Source organism: Podarcis filfolensis, assembly GCF_964270895.1.
Source record: "Podarcis filfolensis genome assembly, chromosome: 3".
Classification (NCBI taxonomy): Eukaryota; Metazoa; Chordata; class Lepidosauria; order Squamata; family Lacertidae; genus Podarcis; species Podarcis filfolensis.
Window position 1 is genome coordinate 51,517,968 of NC_139606.1, and position 15,941 is coordinate 51,533,908.

Consider the following 15,941-nt stretch of genomic DNA (forward strand, 5'->3'; position numbering starts at 1 on the left):
GCTGTTTTGCTGACTATTCTCCTCACCACCCCATGTGCCTGGTATTTAATTTTAACAAAATCAATGTCATGAATACTATCATGCCACTATCCTCACGTGTAGTTAGTCCATAAATTAACCTTCTACAAATGGATGGGTTCCTTCCATCTATGGAAGACTTTCAGTCCAGTGGAGGAACCCACAATCAAAAGGAGGGAGGGCAGTTTTTCACCAATTCCTCCTGTAGCCCCACCACTCTGTTCCAGAGAGTCCCTGAGCCCTCCAGAGACTTTCAGTGGGTGTAAAGGGCTGCAGGGGGATGGGGGATTGCCAAAAGTCACCTTCCTCCCATTTCACCAATAGAACTAACCAAGGATCCAGACAACTGTAGTGAAGATACATCAAAATCTTCAATAGTTTCTTTTTTAAAAAATCTGATCCCCCTTTTTGGGGGGGGGCAGGATTTAGTTGAATGTATGAAGGAAGGGTTTGGGTTGAAATGCCAGGTAGTTAGATTGGAGCACATCCATCTATATATATATATATATATGGATACAATATGTAGTTCTTGATTTCTATACTATCTAAGAAGGTAGAGGGGATTACTTCTCAATCAAGGGGGTGGGATCATAGAATTGTAGAGTTAGAAGGGATCCTGAGGGTCATCTAGTCCAACCTCCTTGTAGTGCAGAAATGTTATTTCAGCTAAAGCATCCATGACAAAAGCATATTTCCACTGCTTGGTCCTTTGGGAAGAAAGTTAGAGAGAGACTGCTTTGGGGAAACTATTAAATTTGAGTGTGCTTCTTTAACCTTATCTTACTACTGATGCTGCAGTATATAAAACATTTTCACTTAGTTTAGGAATAAAAGTTTCTATACAGTAGAAAGGTAAGAGCTCTTATGAATTAAGATGTCATTAGGAGTTCATGTGTCTTTAGAAAAAACTTTGATGGAAAGAATACCAGCCTGCATCAGTTCCTTTTATACCGATTTCTCTTATTTTAGTTAATGCCAGCTAGCAAGGACAGTTATTACAATGTGAATAATAATATTTCAGAAGACTAGCTGTCCTTTTAAGGACATCTTTCTGTATGTTTCCTTTATAAGAACACTTTAACCATTTTGTTAAAACAGGTAAGACACTGAATTTTGAAGACCACCCTACCACGTGTGATCATTCTGGAACTAGAGATGAAAGTCAAAACCTGACTGTCCAGTTGACCTTTAAGGATAAGTGTGTTCCATTAACATATAAAGAGCATCAAAATAAGATAGAAGGGGAAGAAGTATATTCACAAATGACAGACATTTCACCTTCACCTCAGTGCAGCAATCAATGGTCAGTATTTTATTTATCTTCAGGTATTTCACACAAAACGTTTAAAAGTGGGAGCAGCTGGTGTGCTGCAGTGCTGTCATGGAGCCACGCTGCTGACATCAGCATCACTGTTGCTTACTGGGGTGGTGCAAGGGTGCAGGATGGCACAGGATGCAGAAGGGCCATGTTGGCTCCAGCAGTGCACCAACACAGCACTGGTTTCACTGCCCTTCCACCTGTCCCAGGTGGCAGTGGTATCGCTGTCAGGAGAGTGGCTTCATGGCACTACACCACTGTTAGCTGTCATGATGGTTATCACAAGAAAATGGATATATTTAAGAAGGATTAAATAAGGATTTATGGTATAGTTAAATCTGGTCCATAGCTATTGCTGAAAAATTAGCTCAGAAATTAAGATATGCCAGAGGCCAAATAAAAACATTATTTTTCAACTACATGGCAAAAAAATGATTTTACATATTAAAGATGATAACAGTGTTCAAATTCCTCTTGTAAAATATGCTACTATTTGGAATTCTTAGTAACTCTCTAGTTACTGATAGTTATAAATGAAACAAATCTTTCAAATAATGTTACCACCCAGCAGTTTGAAAGCATACCAGCGTGAGTGGATAAATAGGTACCATTGTGGTGGGAAGGTAAACAGCGTTTCCGTGTGCTCTGGCTTCCGTCATGGTGCTCCGTTGCTCCAGAACCGGTTTAGTCATGCTGGCCACGTGACCTGAAAAGCTCTCTGTGAACAAACACTGGCTCCCTTGGCCTGAAAGTGGAGATGAGCGCTGCACCCCATAGTCAAATTTGACTGGACTTAACTACCCAGGGGTCTTTTACTCAACACCAATAATAATGTTACTATTTTCCCCCAGGGGTTTTGAATGAAGCGACCCAAATTTGTGTATGTATGTTTAATTTTCATCTTCATTAAATTTTATTGTATTTCTTTATTCCTGGTTCAATTGCCCACCCCTTAAAAAGACATTGGCTTGCTTCTCCCCTTGGCAAGTGCATTTTAGCCTTACCTACTGGTGCAGTTAAGGAAAACTAGTTCCTAATCTATCAAAGGATCAAATGGTTTCCTCTTGCATTGGTGTTAGGAATCTTAGCACCAAACTTTGTGCTTCCTGCTGTTGTAAATTGTAAAATGCTTAAAAATTGGTAGACAATTAAGGAATACTTCCTATGCCCCTTTTCCTGACAACAGCAAATCGCTGCCCCTCTCCAAATACTCTTTATGGATCTAAACATACAGGACCCAGGGTCAAAACTATCATTCTTGTCCAGGCTGTATTTTAAGCCTCTTGTATCCCTTTCTCAAAAATTGATGCTACATTTGTTTGCATTGTTTATAGGAACATTATTTACTTTAACAATAATGACAACTAATGAAGCTTCCAAACAAAAAACAAACAAAAAAGTGGCTAGGGTATTGGATGCAGACATTCTGCTACATTCCCTAAAACATGGATTCTGAGCCCTTGTTAGATGATTGCAATGAAAAAATATACCACTATTTTCCCAGGCAATGTTTTTTTAATGTCCTTGGGACTTTTAATTTAGTGAGATGCTCATTTTGTCTCCATTCAAGTAGGTGTCATTGATACTTAATTCCCCAATGGTTATCAGCCAACAGTTCTACTTTTTGCCTTTCTTACCAGTGCATCTGCTCTGCTTAAGATTGATCAGGACTGTATGCATGCAATTGTTGTTGCAGAAGAATCTGCCAGTTCCAAGAGGCCAGGAGTAAAAAAAATGTCTAATTAATTTGTACCCAATTTCTCCTCCACCAAACGATTACCTGATTGTGCCAGCTGTTGCTATGCTATCACTTTTCTAAAATAAGATGGAATTAATGCTTGAGTACACTTGAGTTTCTTACAATACGTTTCATAGTAATATTTCAGAGTAATATTATCAGCTAAAGTTTCTTTAACTCTGAGCCTGAGAAAGTACCGTATTTTTTGCTCTATAAGACTCACTTTTTCCCTCCTAAAAAGTAAGGGGAAATGTGTGTGCGTCCTATGGAGCGAATGCAGGCTGTGCAGCTATCCCAGAAGCCAGAACAGCAAGAGGGATTGCTGCTTTCACTGTGCAGTGATCCCTCTTGCTATTCTGGCTTCTGGGATTCAGAATATTTTTTTCTTGTTTTCCTCCTCCAAAAACTAGGTGCGTCTGGTGGTCTGGTGCGTCTTATAGAGCAAAAAATACGGTACTTTGATAACCAGTTCTAACAGTTTAGAATGTAGCTATTGGAAAACAGCTTGTGTCCTGGACTTAATCCAAGTCTGCACATTCTACGGTATATTGGAAAGACCAAACAAAAGGAAAGAGATTGAAAGGCAATGAGGAATGGGTGCAGAATGGGATGCCAAACACAGGGCACTTGAAATTTAATAGGAAAAGTTGGGAGGGGGGGAGTTGGTGGAAGGAGGCAGATATAAAGGAAAGAATATACTTCATTTTCATCCTAAGCTGATTTATGTCCCTTCATACTAAAATATTTTGTATAACGGATTTCATGGGCCGCAAAAACGTATTGAGCTTTTCCAAATTTGCTTTCATTCTGCTCATTTTGTATGGCAGCGAGGCTGGAAATTAGTTTTCGTCCCCAAGTGAATACTTGCTTGCAAAGGGTTTGCATCTACCATTCTTCATAATTGATGAGACTATGCCTTGCACAGAGTGATAATTGTTAAATTTGCAGGTATACTCAAATAATTTGTCACTTCGCAGAATTACTGTTGCAGTTAAATTTCTTTACATTCACCTAAACTGATTTATCTCTATCGGCACATTTTCACTTTTTCTTATCCATATTACTTTTGAATGCTAGATGTTTACATGCCCTCCAGTTTTGAGGCAGATTGTTCTATTTCATTTTCGCTGTGCTTAGTGAATATGATTTGACAATGCCTAATTATGGTAGCAAAGTATGTAGGATTAAAATCTTACGTAAGTGGATTGATGCTCTTTAAATTCTAGTATTCACACTGACAAAAGCACTGCTCTACGTAATAGGCACCTTTAATTTTTCTTATGTCCATGTTATTCAGGTACATGCTTACAGTTATAAGGTTGTCTCTAACTAAGTCAGAGTAGACCCAATGAAATCAATTGACCTACTCATAAGTATGAGTTGTATAAAATCCTATGGGATGTAAAAAAAAACCTATCTAATTCAAACATAAGCTTCTGCTCTAGTTCCCCTCCTCCCTTTTCCCCCTGTCCTTGTGTCACCTTTCCTGGAATTTGGTAGTAACTTAGACATGAACTTCTAGCCATAAGAACTGCCCAGTGGATTCACTGGCTGTAAATGTTGCTTCATATTAACATTTTGTGACCAAATTACCACGGGACCATTGAAATTCAAGCAGAACTCTTGTTTCTTTAAAAGTACTCTATGCCACCTTTCACAGCAAAGCCTTCCCAAGTAGGTTTACAGAAGCTTAATATGCATAATGGGATGGTTAGATAATTACTCCTCATAATTAAGAGAATTGTCTTTATCTCACAAGCACCAACAAATGTGGGGATTTTAAAGGTGAGATGGATGTATGGTTGTTTTGTGGAAATCTTAATTGAGCTCAGAAATGAGAATTCACAGACTCTTAACTGCTTTGTACACTGCAAAACAGTATGGAAATGATAGAAGAGTATTTCAAAGCAAACAGGGTTTTTTTGTAAAATAAAATAAAATCTACCTGATATTTTCTGTTGAAAATATAAAATGTATACCTTTTTTGAAGATCAGATGTTAATATATACATTTTGCATGAGCATCAATTGCTCTAAGAAATTACCATAAGTAGAATTTAAGGCTAACATTTAGATTCACTTCATTATTTCATGACAGCAAAATCCTTTGTACTGTTGATTCTCTTAGTCTTGAATAGAAAAAAAAGTTTGTCAGTATTTTATGTTCAATAATGGCGGCCTCTTGTGGCCTGACGGTTTAACTGCAGCATGCTTTGATTGATTCGTGAAATATTGTTTAAATACAACTTGTGGGAAAATGTAAGTAATATATAAAATTATTAACTGTATTAGACAATTGACAGTCTCACTTATGATAATGGTAAACACAAGCGGTACTGGTAGTAATCAGTGAGGTGGAAGCACAAAAGGAGGAAATACTATTTGGGCTTTCATTGCTCCTAAAACTAGCTGGTTAAAATGTATATAATATGATGATGGGCCTTTTGCCTCAGCTGGGGATTGCCTGTTGGCTTTCAAGACTGGCACCTGAAGACGTAAATAAACTTATGGCTATTTTGCTTAGCTAAGGCTGGACAGAGCAGACAGACTCCTGCTCCTATCTATAAGATTCCCAAACTAATTATGGTAAGTTAACTTAGGCCAAGAAGTTTCACAGTGTCAACACTTGGCAGCCTCTGCATTGATCCTCTGATTGTGAGCTGTGGTTGGTAGTCCCAATCAGATAATAGGAAGTTATTGGGCTAGGGGGGAAGCCCAACTTTCCAGTTTATCAGAAAGTTGGCGTTTATGTTCTAGTTTGGGTTGCTGAGAAAACCCCAGAGTCTGAGACTACAGTGTGTGCATTTTCCTGGGGGATGATTTGGTGAAGTTCTACCAGCACTGAGGTGCACTTTCAATTTTCCAAAAATAACTTTCCCAGTTGTGTGCATGGAAAGCTGAAAGTGCTACTATGTACATGATGTGTACCTACAGTTTTCTCTGTGTTAATCTCATCTCCCATTTTTAAGTGACCAGGTTAACGGGCAAGAAAGTCCTTCATCATGCCTAGAAAACTCTGAGTGGACTAAGTCTGCAACTGTGTCAGGTACATCACATCGTTTGGTTAAGCATAGATTTTAAAAAAAAATTTACTGGTTTTCTTTCTTGTACACTGTTGGGTTGCACCTTTGCATTTAGAAAACATAAGTGATATGCATAGTTGTAAGCATCTGATTTTTTTCATGAAGCTGTTTTTATTGTGATAGCAGTCAGACATGTGATTTGCTAATTATGTTCTTTCTCAACATTTTTCTTCAAGAAGTACTCACAGCTAACATTTTACAGGGTGTTGTAACATAATACCTGGAAATAATTCACTGGGGCCTACTTCCAAGTAAACATGCTTAGGAAAGATTATGCCTGATACTAGCATGCCAACTAAATCTAAAAGTTGCACCATGCCAGCTTTCACACCTTGCTGCATTGTGTCAAGTTTCTGAATAGACATGATGTTCTGTTTTATTTATTTTCTGACTAAAAATATAACCTATACCTGAAATTTGAAATAGCCGTTAGATTTGTTTCACTTATATAATTTTTGAGTGTTCCCTTCTAATTAAAAACTGGGCTAGAAGTGATTCAACCTGCCTGGTACTCTGATTTGCTAAACAGGCATATTGGAAGCAACCCATTACAAAAGTCTTTTTAATGGAGCATTCAGAAGCTGCAAAAGAACATCATCACTCAGTATTATGATATGCTAGCCGTGGTTAGAATTTGTATGCAGCTGCCCAATATACATTCTCATTTAGTACAGATTGACATAGATTAGGCAGTCAAGCTATTTTACACTGCTAAGAACCTGTTAGAGTGATTCACTTATATGTAAAGCTTAGTGTATTTCTTTTCCATTGCTTCTGCAAAAAGGTTGAAACAGTAAGCTTGGAAGGGTTCGACTTTCAGTGTTGCTAAGGCTTTTGTATTTACATACTAAGAACAGCAGCCAATAAATGCAAGCCAATGTCACTTCTCTGACCAGACTGCAAAGATGTGGTTATGACCGACAAACCACCAAGACATTTTGTTCAACTTGTCAATTTTTGTTGTTTAAGTTTCCTTTAAAAAAAAAATCAAACATACATTGAGTTAATTGAAAATAATAACCTTAAATAATTTTTATTGCTTAGGCAGATACTGTACTTTAGATTGTTAAGATTCCACTCATTTACATATTCTAAAGTATTAATATGGTTGTTAAAATCAGTTTTGCATATGTTGTGTAAATTTCATTGTGTGGTCACTTAATAACATGTTTTCAAATTTCAGAAAATACTTTGGAAGCTAATGAGACAGAAGAGGAAGAAAACTACTGGAATATGAAAATTTTACCAATTCTACATGAATTAGAGTCTGGTGCATAATGGTTTCTATGATACTTGTTATGACTTTCACAAAATAGATTTTCTGATACTTACTTCCAGTAATTGATATTCCAATTAATGTTCTTGCATTGGTAATATATTGTGGCCTATGGTTGAGGCCGTGATCCACATCCGCTTTTCAGCACTATGATCAGGACTGCCATTTCAGATTTGGGGTAGGGGGAAATGCTATTTAACATGTACACGAAGCCACTGGGAGTGGTCATTAGGAGATTTGGGCAGTGCGCTATCAGTATGCTGATGACATTCAGCTGATGCAGATCACCATGATATCAGGTGACCTGCTTTTGCCTGCATGGTGTGAAATCAAACCATGGGGGCAAAAGCATAAACCGCAAGGCACTGAGAGTCAGCTGATCATTAGTGCTTGTAGAACACTATGCACAATGCTTTGCAAGTTCCAAGGATCAGCTGGTCATTGAAGGTTGCAAAGCATTGTGCATAGGGCTTCACAGCACCTGAGGTGCTTTGCAAGTGTTGTCAATCAGCTGATCAGTGATGCCTGCAAACCCCTTTTGGCTGAGCCACATGTTTACCTGCACCACATATGACATCATATATGGCATCTATGAATAGGGCAGGTGGGCGCAGCTTGGCCAAAATGGCATTACAGTACAGACCAAATGGAGAGAGCTGATGGGCCTAATTAGGCCCGTGGGCTGGAGATTCCTCACCACTGACCTAAAGGTTTCAGGTTTAGGCTACAGTTTTTAGAATCATGCTTGATACTGAGTTTCTTATATCTCTGTAACGCTTTTCCTTTTAGTCAATTTATGGTTTTGTTTTTTCTTGGTGACTCTGAAAAATGTTTGATAATTGATGTTGCTTTATTCTTTTCCATATCAAATAGAGGACAACGTAGAGAGACTTTGCCATGCCTGTACTATTCTCTATAAGGCCTTGGAGGAAGGAAATATGCTTTGCAAGCGATTTAAAAGACGAAATTTGCTTCTGAAGACTTTATACAAATTAGTTGACATTGCTTCAGATCCACTTGGCCTGAAACTTGCAAAAATTATTCTGGGCGTAAGTTAAAGGGTGGAGGGATCATGGTGCAATTTGATGTTTTGTATGTGCTTTAAGCTCCCTGTTTGTGTGAAATTGTATAATGAATCCTAAGTATCAAGAAACACAATAACTTTTCACCAAAGAGAACACACAGAGTTAAACCAGAAGTTCAAAAATACTGAATTAATATAGTTTTATAAGTATGAAATACAAATCCTGTGAGCATGTGATTTTTAATAATTGCCCTATTAAAACAAAAATCTGTATTGCTACATGGTATCCCAAATATATGTTTTGTATTATTGGTTTTAGCGCACCAGAATATCCAGAATATTTGTCTGTTAATGCTGTGCTATGCATCAAACTGGAAAATTATAAGCCTCTCTCAAGTGAATCAGATGTATTAGATTGTTAAGTAAAGCCACAGAAACTTCCTATCAGAAATAAACCATTAAAATGCAACCCACAATAAAAAAGATGAAATCTCTGATTAAAAAACCTAAGGATCTGGGGAAAAAACTTATGATTCTCTCACTGCTCTATGTATCATAGGCTCTTATTCCACGTTGAAAATATTGGAGGGAAAGAGGTGAAACTCATGTGCATACTTTTAGTTTTCATACTCAGTGAAAATTTTAATACAGCTTGAATGACTGTAATGGGTGTGCAGGAACAGTCTTGTCAGCCATTCTGACATGACGTTCTCATTTTTAGATTTTAAACTGCATTTGTACAAAAACCCTTCACTCCTATAAAAATAGACCTCAGAATCATGAGTGCAATACAGGTAAAATTAGGCACATCTGTAGAGATCTCTGACTTAAGCACATGAATATGAACGAGTCCTTTAGTTGCCTTTTGGTTTCTATGCTTTTAATATATATTGCCCATGAAAGGTTGTAGTCTCATTGAAATCAAGCTCATGTTTAAATCTCTCACACCAAAAACAGTGGAACTTAAAAATTGCATAAATGGTTTGAATTGCACCCTTTATTTTGTGTTATGCCTGATTAAATTTTTGTGTAGTATTTCATGCATGCTTTCCATATCTTCTCACCAATGTGTGTGCGCGTGTGCGCGTGTGCCTTTATATGTGTGTGTGCTTGTTTGGATAAGGAGCAGTCATATCACTTTTGCCCAGGAATTCAAGAGCACAGTTAGGAAAGGAGAGTCTGAGAATTCTGTGATTAATTATGCCAGACAGCCAGTTATGATGTAACAACCCCAGCTTCCTAAACCATAGTTTAAGATTTTTGGGAACCCATCAAGTCCTTCCTGCACTTTTTTGACACACTGATCCTTGTCTATTTAAAACAGATTTCCCCATCAAGTATTGATTGCACTGATGTTGCTTTTTTCCTGTGTTATTTGCAGCTGAAAGTAAGTGGAAAGAACCTGCTTAATGTCTGCAAACTGGTGTTTAAAATAAGCAGAAATGAAAAAAATGATTCCATCATTCAACATGACCAAATATTGGGTAAGTATCTTATAAATTCTACCATGGCTGTACCCATGTTTTATTTCTTGGGTAATTTATAAGAGAAAATACACATTTAATTTGTTGGGGGAAATGGAGCAGTCTAGAAATGAAGCAGGAATGCAGACATGATTTTAGATTGCTTTCCCCCTCCTCCCCGAGCATAAAGCACTCTGAATTTCCCACACTATTCAGTATCCAGGTATGTCTGCCTTTGATACTTCAAGGATGGAGGGAAGTTTTTATTTTAACCTTTTGAACTCAAATAAACCACAACTGAGCACCAGAAAAAATGTCAGCTCACATCTATATTCAGCCAGCCTGCTATCTTGAAGGTAGTGAATGTATTTGATACCAGAAAGTAATCAGTAATTATGATACCTCATTTTGATTACTTAGAGTCTTGCATATGTACACTCTAAAATTGGGTGGCGGTAGCTTGTGTGAATCAGAGCTCTGCTCACCCAAGCTCCCTCCAGCCAGTTTCCCTGATACTGTAGCCCCTCATCCCAGCCCTGTTCCTTTTCAGAACAGGGTTTTTTTGGGGGGGGTGTAACAGCAGGCTGCCTTGGGAAGGAGGAGGTAGGGAATTTCCCTTGGGCAAATGTCTGGGCACTCCCACTCTTGGTCACTTCAAGGTAAGAGGCAATAAGCATTGTTCAGATTAGCATTCACAATTTTCTCCATAGATTCTCTGCTAGAAGTTCTTAGAGCTGAAGACTTGCAAGCAACTACTGAGGCCTTTCTCTATTGTATGGGCGCTATAAAATTCATTTCTGGAAATGCAAAGCTCATTAATGAGATGGTCAGCAAGGGAACTGTTGAAATACTGTTGCAACTCATGAAGCAGATCAATGAAATTAATGAAAATGATGCTCGGTTTTCCAGTTCAGGACACCTCTTGGTTCAGGTCAGAGTTAAACTTTTATTTCAACCAGATAAGATTTGGGACCAGTCTTGAGACTTTGCATGAAATATAAAACAATGATAGGGAGAAAACAGGTACGTGTGTATTTATGTATAACAGTTGGAGCTTCACAAGTTATGGTAAAGAATAGGAAATATAGGAACAAATAAAAAATAACTAAAGATAGCAATTTATATATTCCTGTATAAGATACACACAATTATCTTTTAAAAACACTTTTGACTTTGCCCCTTAGATATTTTGATTTCTACTGGTTATCATTTGTTAATACAAAACACCAACTTTATTTTATTTAGAGCTTCCTTATATCAAAAGGAAAGCATTACCAATCACTGCTATTTGTTTATCATTCCACACTTATTTAAATCCATTCAAATCTTGTTCAAGTGTAGTGCAAATTTATCTTCTCTGACTAGCTCATGTTGCCTAGATGAATTTGTTTAGAGTTGCCATACCCCTTATTTCAACATACTTACTAATCTCTTGAATCTTAGTCTCTGGTTTTATTTCCTGTACTTTACATATACAATTGTAGCTGCTATGATCACTTGAAAATGAAGAGGTAATGAAGTATTACTCTTAGAAGGATTCCCTTTACAAATAATGAAGATATGGAAAAATAAAAGTATTCTGGAAGCCAAAACATTCTGCCACATAAATAAAAAAAGCTCTATTTTGCTAAATATAGTAACATGTGCTTTATTTTAGTGATTAACGAAATCCTAAAAGGGATCCAGAGCAAGCTTATAGGAAGTGCTGTTTGATGCTCTTACAGTTATCTATCTCACCTGTTATGCACACAAACAATATGGTGGTGTTGGACTGTAGTGTATAGTAATCATGGGGTCACTATGAGAAAATAGTAGTACTTCAGCAAGGGAAGGCAAAAAAAAAAAAGTTTAATTCTTGTGACTACTTTCTATGCTTTTGGCAAGTTGGGGGAAAAGTGATAAAGGAATGGAATCAAATGTCTTTATGCCCTATTCTATTATTTAAGAGGCAAAAGCAAGCTAGCAGAGAGGCAATTTTCAGAGGAGATTAGAAAAGGGATAGAGAATCAGTGAAGCAAAGAGATGCAAGATAGATGTTCCGTACAGCAGCAATAGCCAATGAAAAAGCTCTTGTTCCAGTATGGATGATGATGAAACATGGAAATTGGAGTTTGACTGTTGACAAGAGTAGAGGGGACATGCAGATCACTTTGCAAAGGGCATTTATGTAAGTCTAGCAGTGGGAGTCATTGGTAAAGTTCTCATCAAAACAACCCCACTTTTGCTTGTCTTGTGCTTTGTAGAAAGTTTACAATTTGGAGGGATTTTAATGTTGAATTAACCAAGATTATCATTACTATTGTGGTCATCACTCTGTAGAAGAGGAGATGCAACTCCAAGAGAACAATATTGTTGATATAACTCACAACTTAGCAGAGCCAGAGACAATACAGAAAAGAGCAACTAAAACAATGAAAGCATTGGAGCATGTTCTCTACAAGCAAAGGCTGGAGTATTATTGGGAATTTTCTATTTTTGGAAAAGATAACTATATGAGAAAGGATTCTAAGTTTATGAATGGGATGGAGAAAGTGCATAGAGAGACTTTTTATCCTTTTCTCTTCATATTAGGGTCATGTAATGAAATCAGTTGGCAGCAGATTCAGAACAGTCAAGAGGAAGTATGTCATCACACAGCATATAGGGTGTAGAATTCACTGCTGAAATTATTGCCAGCCATGATTGTTTTCTTCCATGGAAGGAAGTATACCTCTGAATACCAGATTCTTGAAAGGTTGTTGACTTCATGGTTTGCGTGTGAGCTTCCAGAAAAAACAAAAGTTGCTCTGTTACAAAGGCAAGCTCCCTTTAACTAGCTGCCACTGTTCCAGAGCAACCCCAGCTTGCCTTCCTTCATATCTCAGTTCACATTTTGTTATTTTTGTTCAGTGGGTTAGCTATTCATAGAGTAGCAAATGAACACATCCAAAATATAGGAAGCTTTAAAAAAAACCCAAAGCTACTGTTCACCACCACCTGTCCCACTACTGGCAATCTTGTCCTTGCTGGCTTTACCAGTTGTTTGTATGTATAGTCTTCTTTTTGAATGCTCTGAAGTACATGAAAGGCAAAATATAAAAAGTCAACATTTAAACAGCATTAACATGTGGAACCAAAAATTAAAATAGCCATAGCTCTCAGTCACTGACAAACCAGAGGCCTGCCTAAAAAGAAAACACTTAAATTGCCTTCTGAAAGGAATCTGTGCAGTGAACTCTGATTTGTGGATGCTATGTCAAAAAAAGCTTTACTGCTGGTAGAAACCGGTCTCTGCTACTGATGCTTCCTACTTTATGGCATAGCAAAGTACATGTGTAAGAAGACAAATTGTCAAATCCATGCAGGGTTTAAAAAGTTAAAATCAGCACATTGAAATTAGGCTGGCAACAATGACCAGCAAAGTTCTTGTAATACGGCATAACATACTCCATGCAGTTAGTGGTGGACATATCCTGCTGTATTCTGAACCAGCTGAATTATCTAATTATCTTCAAGGGCAGCTTTACACAAACTATAATATAGTAGTTAAGTTGTGAGGTCATCAGGGCATGCACATTACAAGTTGTGTGTTTAAAGAAGGGCACCATTGAAATTTGTGCACATGCAACACTTTACCAACCCAGGAGGAAACTCAGATCCAGAAATATGCCCCAAATGCATTCCTGGTTCTTTGTGGGGAGTGTTATCTCATCCAGGGCAAGCATTACTGATTTCAAGAAACTGCTAAAGCTAGTTCTGTTGGAAAAGAAATGGAGAACTGGGTATTGTCAGTATACTGGTGACATCTCACTCCAGACTGTAAGACAACCTTCCCCAATGGCTGAATGCAGATGTTAAATATAAGAGAAACACTGCAGGATAATTCCTGCAGAGAAGGGCAGCAGCCTCCTAAAACCACCTTCTGGATCCTTTCAGCAAGGTAGGAGTTAGAACTACTGCAAAAGTATTGTCCTGTACTTCTAATCCACAAAGCTGGTCCAGAAGGATACTGAAAATGAAGGTGCTGAAAGTGGCAGAATTTGTACCCCTTCTGTCTATCTCCTGGTGAAGGTAAATCTTGGCCCCAACCCTTGGTCAGAAGCTAGATTGAAATGGGTTTAGGAAATTTGGTTTCATCCAGGAGTGTCTGTCATGGTTTGCTCTAGTATTTTGGCTAAAAAAAAGGAAGGATCATCACACGCACATGCAGTAGTTCCCTGCCCAGTTGTGAAGAGATACTAGGTAAACAAGACAGGTCAAAAGGCAGGAGGAGATGGATTCACTTGTATCCAGGGAAGGAACAACATACTGTCTGCTTTCAAAATAGAGAAATGCGACTCGTGCTGTCCTCTATCCTGTTTTTTAAAATTATGTCTGTATCATTGCTTCGTATTCCAGAGTTTAAATAATCCACACTATTTCATACATGTCTGTAGAGTTTCTTAGAGCGGCCATCAGAGGAGGCTTAGGCTAGATCTAACCTTGTTAAATTTTCAAAAGTGTCTGGGGCTCATAATAATGTGATGATTTATTCATGTTTAAATATATTTTCTCCAGCTCACTGCCACTTTGCGGAACTTGGTTGACTTGCCTCAGTCAAGGTGCAAGCTCCTGGACTCTGAAGCAATTCCAGAGCTTTGTCTGATGTTGGAGAAACGTATGAACGACAAGGATGTCTGCACCAATGTGGCCAGAATATTCAGGTAAAGTCCTTTAAAGAAATACAATACAGTTTTTTGTTTCCCATGGAGCAAATACTTGCAGCACCCACTTCTTCACCTCCATCCCCAGCCATGTTGGTTTATTTTGTACTACCATATTTTGTATGTGTGCAGCTTTAATCCTTGAAATATTGTTGTGGATATTGTTTTGAAGGGGAAATGTTCTGCCTCATAGACTTAAGTCACATAAATGGACATACACAGAAACAGTCCTTAAGTACCAGAGTCAGCTTGTATGCAGTTAGGGAATTTTAGACCCTGGACTTTGTGGTTTTGATGGTGCCCCTTTTCTCTTTAAATAGCAATGTTGGTTATTTTGCTTACTTCACAACATGGCAAGCTAGCTCTCCGGTGTTTTGCTCATTTCACTGAGTGAGGCCCTGGACCCCAAAGTTCTGACCTGATGGCACCACTGCTTGCATTTGCCTTACCTGAAATAGGACCCAGTTGCACATGCAGGCTGTACCTGCAGAATTAAATACGTTTCGCCTCCTCAAGTCGTATGACATTATTAACTAAATCTCTGTTTGGTCTCTCCTTTGTGCATGAGTCACCAGCATTGCTAAGCCCAAGAACCCCATGCAAAAATCATGAAAGGAACTTCTGTAGGAATTGAGCTGGGAAGCAATTCCTTTGCACATACACATTCCTAGGTTCAATCCTTGGCATAATCAGTTAAGGAAGGATGTCCACAAATCACTGAAAGGCCTGTATCTCAAATTTCCCAGAGCAACTGTTACTGGGCTCTTCTACACCTCCTTTGCAAATCCACATTTTCCATATCCGTTTTGTACATTGTTTGTGCATTGTAGCCCTCAGTTGTTCCATACCACTGCTCATTGTTATCACATCCCATTGTCACAGGACCACACACCCTGCTCATATGTTTCTTGGATTTAGTGTTATTTTGCTCATTTTGAAACCCATGGACCCTTTGTCAACAACCCATAAACCCAATTACACTCCTTTCTGTCACTGTTTCCAGCTGAAATAAGGAAAAGCACATGCCCTGCTTCTCCCTGCCCCCCCCCCCCAGTATTTCTGTGGCACCATTTGATTACCTTTGCACTCTGAGTAAACATCACTTCTAGGTGTAGCAATGCAATTCAGGGATGCACTCCACTATCTCACCCTACTATTGTCTCTACCAGTAAGTATAAAGCCTTTTCTTTCCCAGAACAGCTGTGATGGATGCTTCATCTGCTTCTGAACCTTCCCTTATTGAGGCTCCGAGGGGGCATGACAAGGAAGGAAGGGTTTTACAGTGCAATCCTCTATGTGTCTATTCATAAATAAGCCCCATTGAGTTCAGTAGAACTGAC

The 15,941-nt window shown here is 38.3% G+C and overlaps 1 protein-coding gene across 17 annotated transcripts in view; it reads left to right on the forward strand.

The window, feature by feature from the left end:
• The window catches only part of ARMC2 (armadillo repeat containing 2), an 87,695-nt gene that overhangs the window by 62,831 nt on the left and 8,923 nt on the right, over positions 1-15,941 (forward strand). For 11 of the 17 annotated variants that reach the window (XM_083608320.1, XM_083608305.1, XM_083608314.1 and 8 more), the window contains 7 exons: positions 1,122-1,321; positions 6,043-6,119; positions 7,340-7,426; positions 8,306-8,481; positions 9,838-9,940; positions 10,630-10,850; positions 14,456-14,601. In XM_083608320.1, coding sequence (XP_083464446.1) covers positions 1,122-1,321; positions 6,043-6,119; positions 7,340-7,426; positions 8,306-8,481; positions 9,838-9,940; positions 10,630-10,850; positions 14,456-14,601 — 1,010 coding nt within the window. Of the gene's footprint in view, positions 1-1,116; positions 1,322-6,042; positions 6,120-7,339; positions 7,427-8,305; positions 8,482-9,837; positions 9,941-10,629; positions 10,851-14,455; positions 14,602-15,941 lie in introns of all 17 variants that reach the window. The other 6 variants (XM_083608308.1, XM_083608310.1, XM_083608312.1 and 3 more) reach the window with 1 other exon arrangement.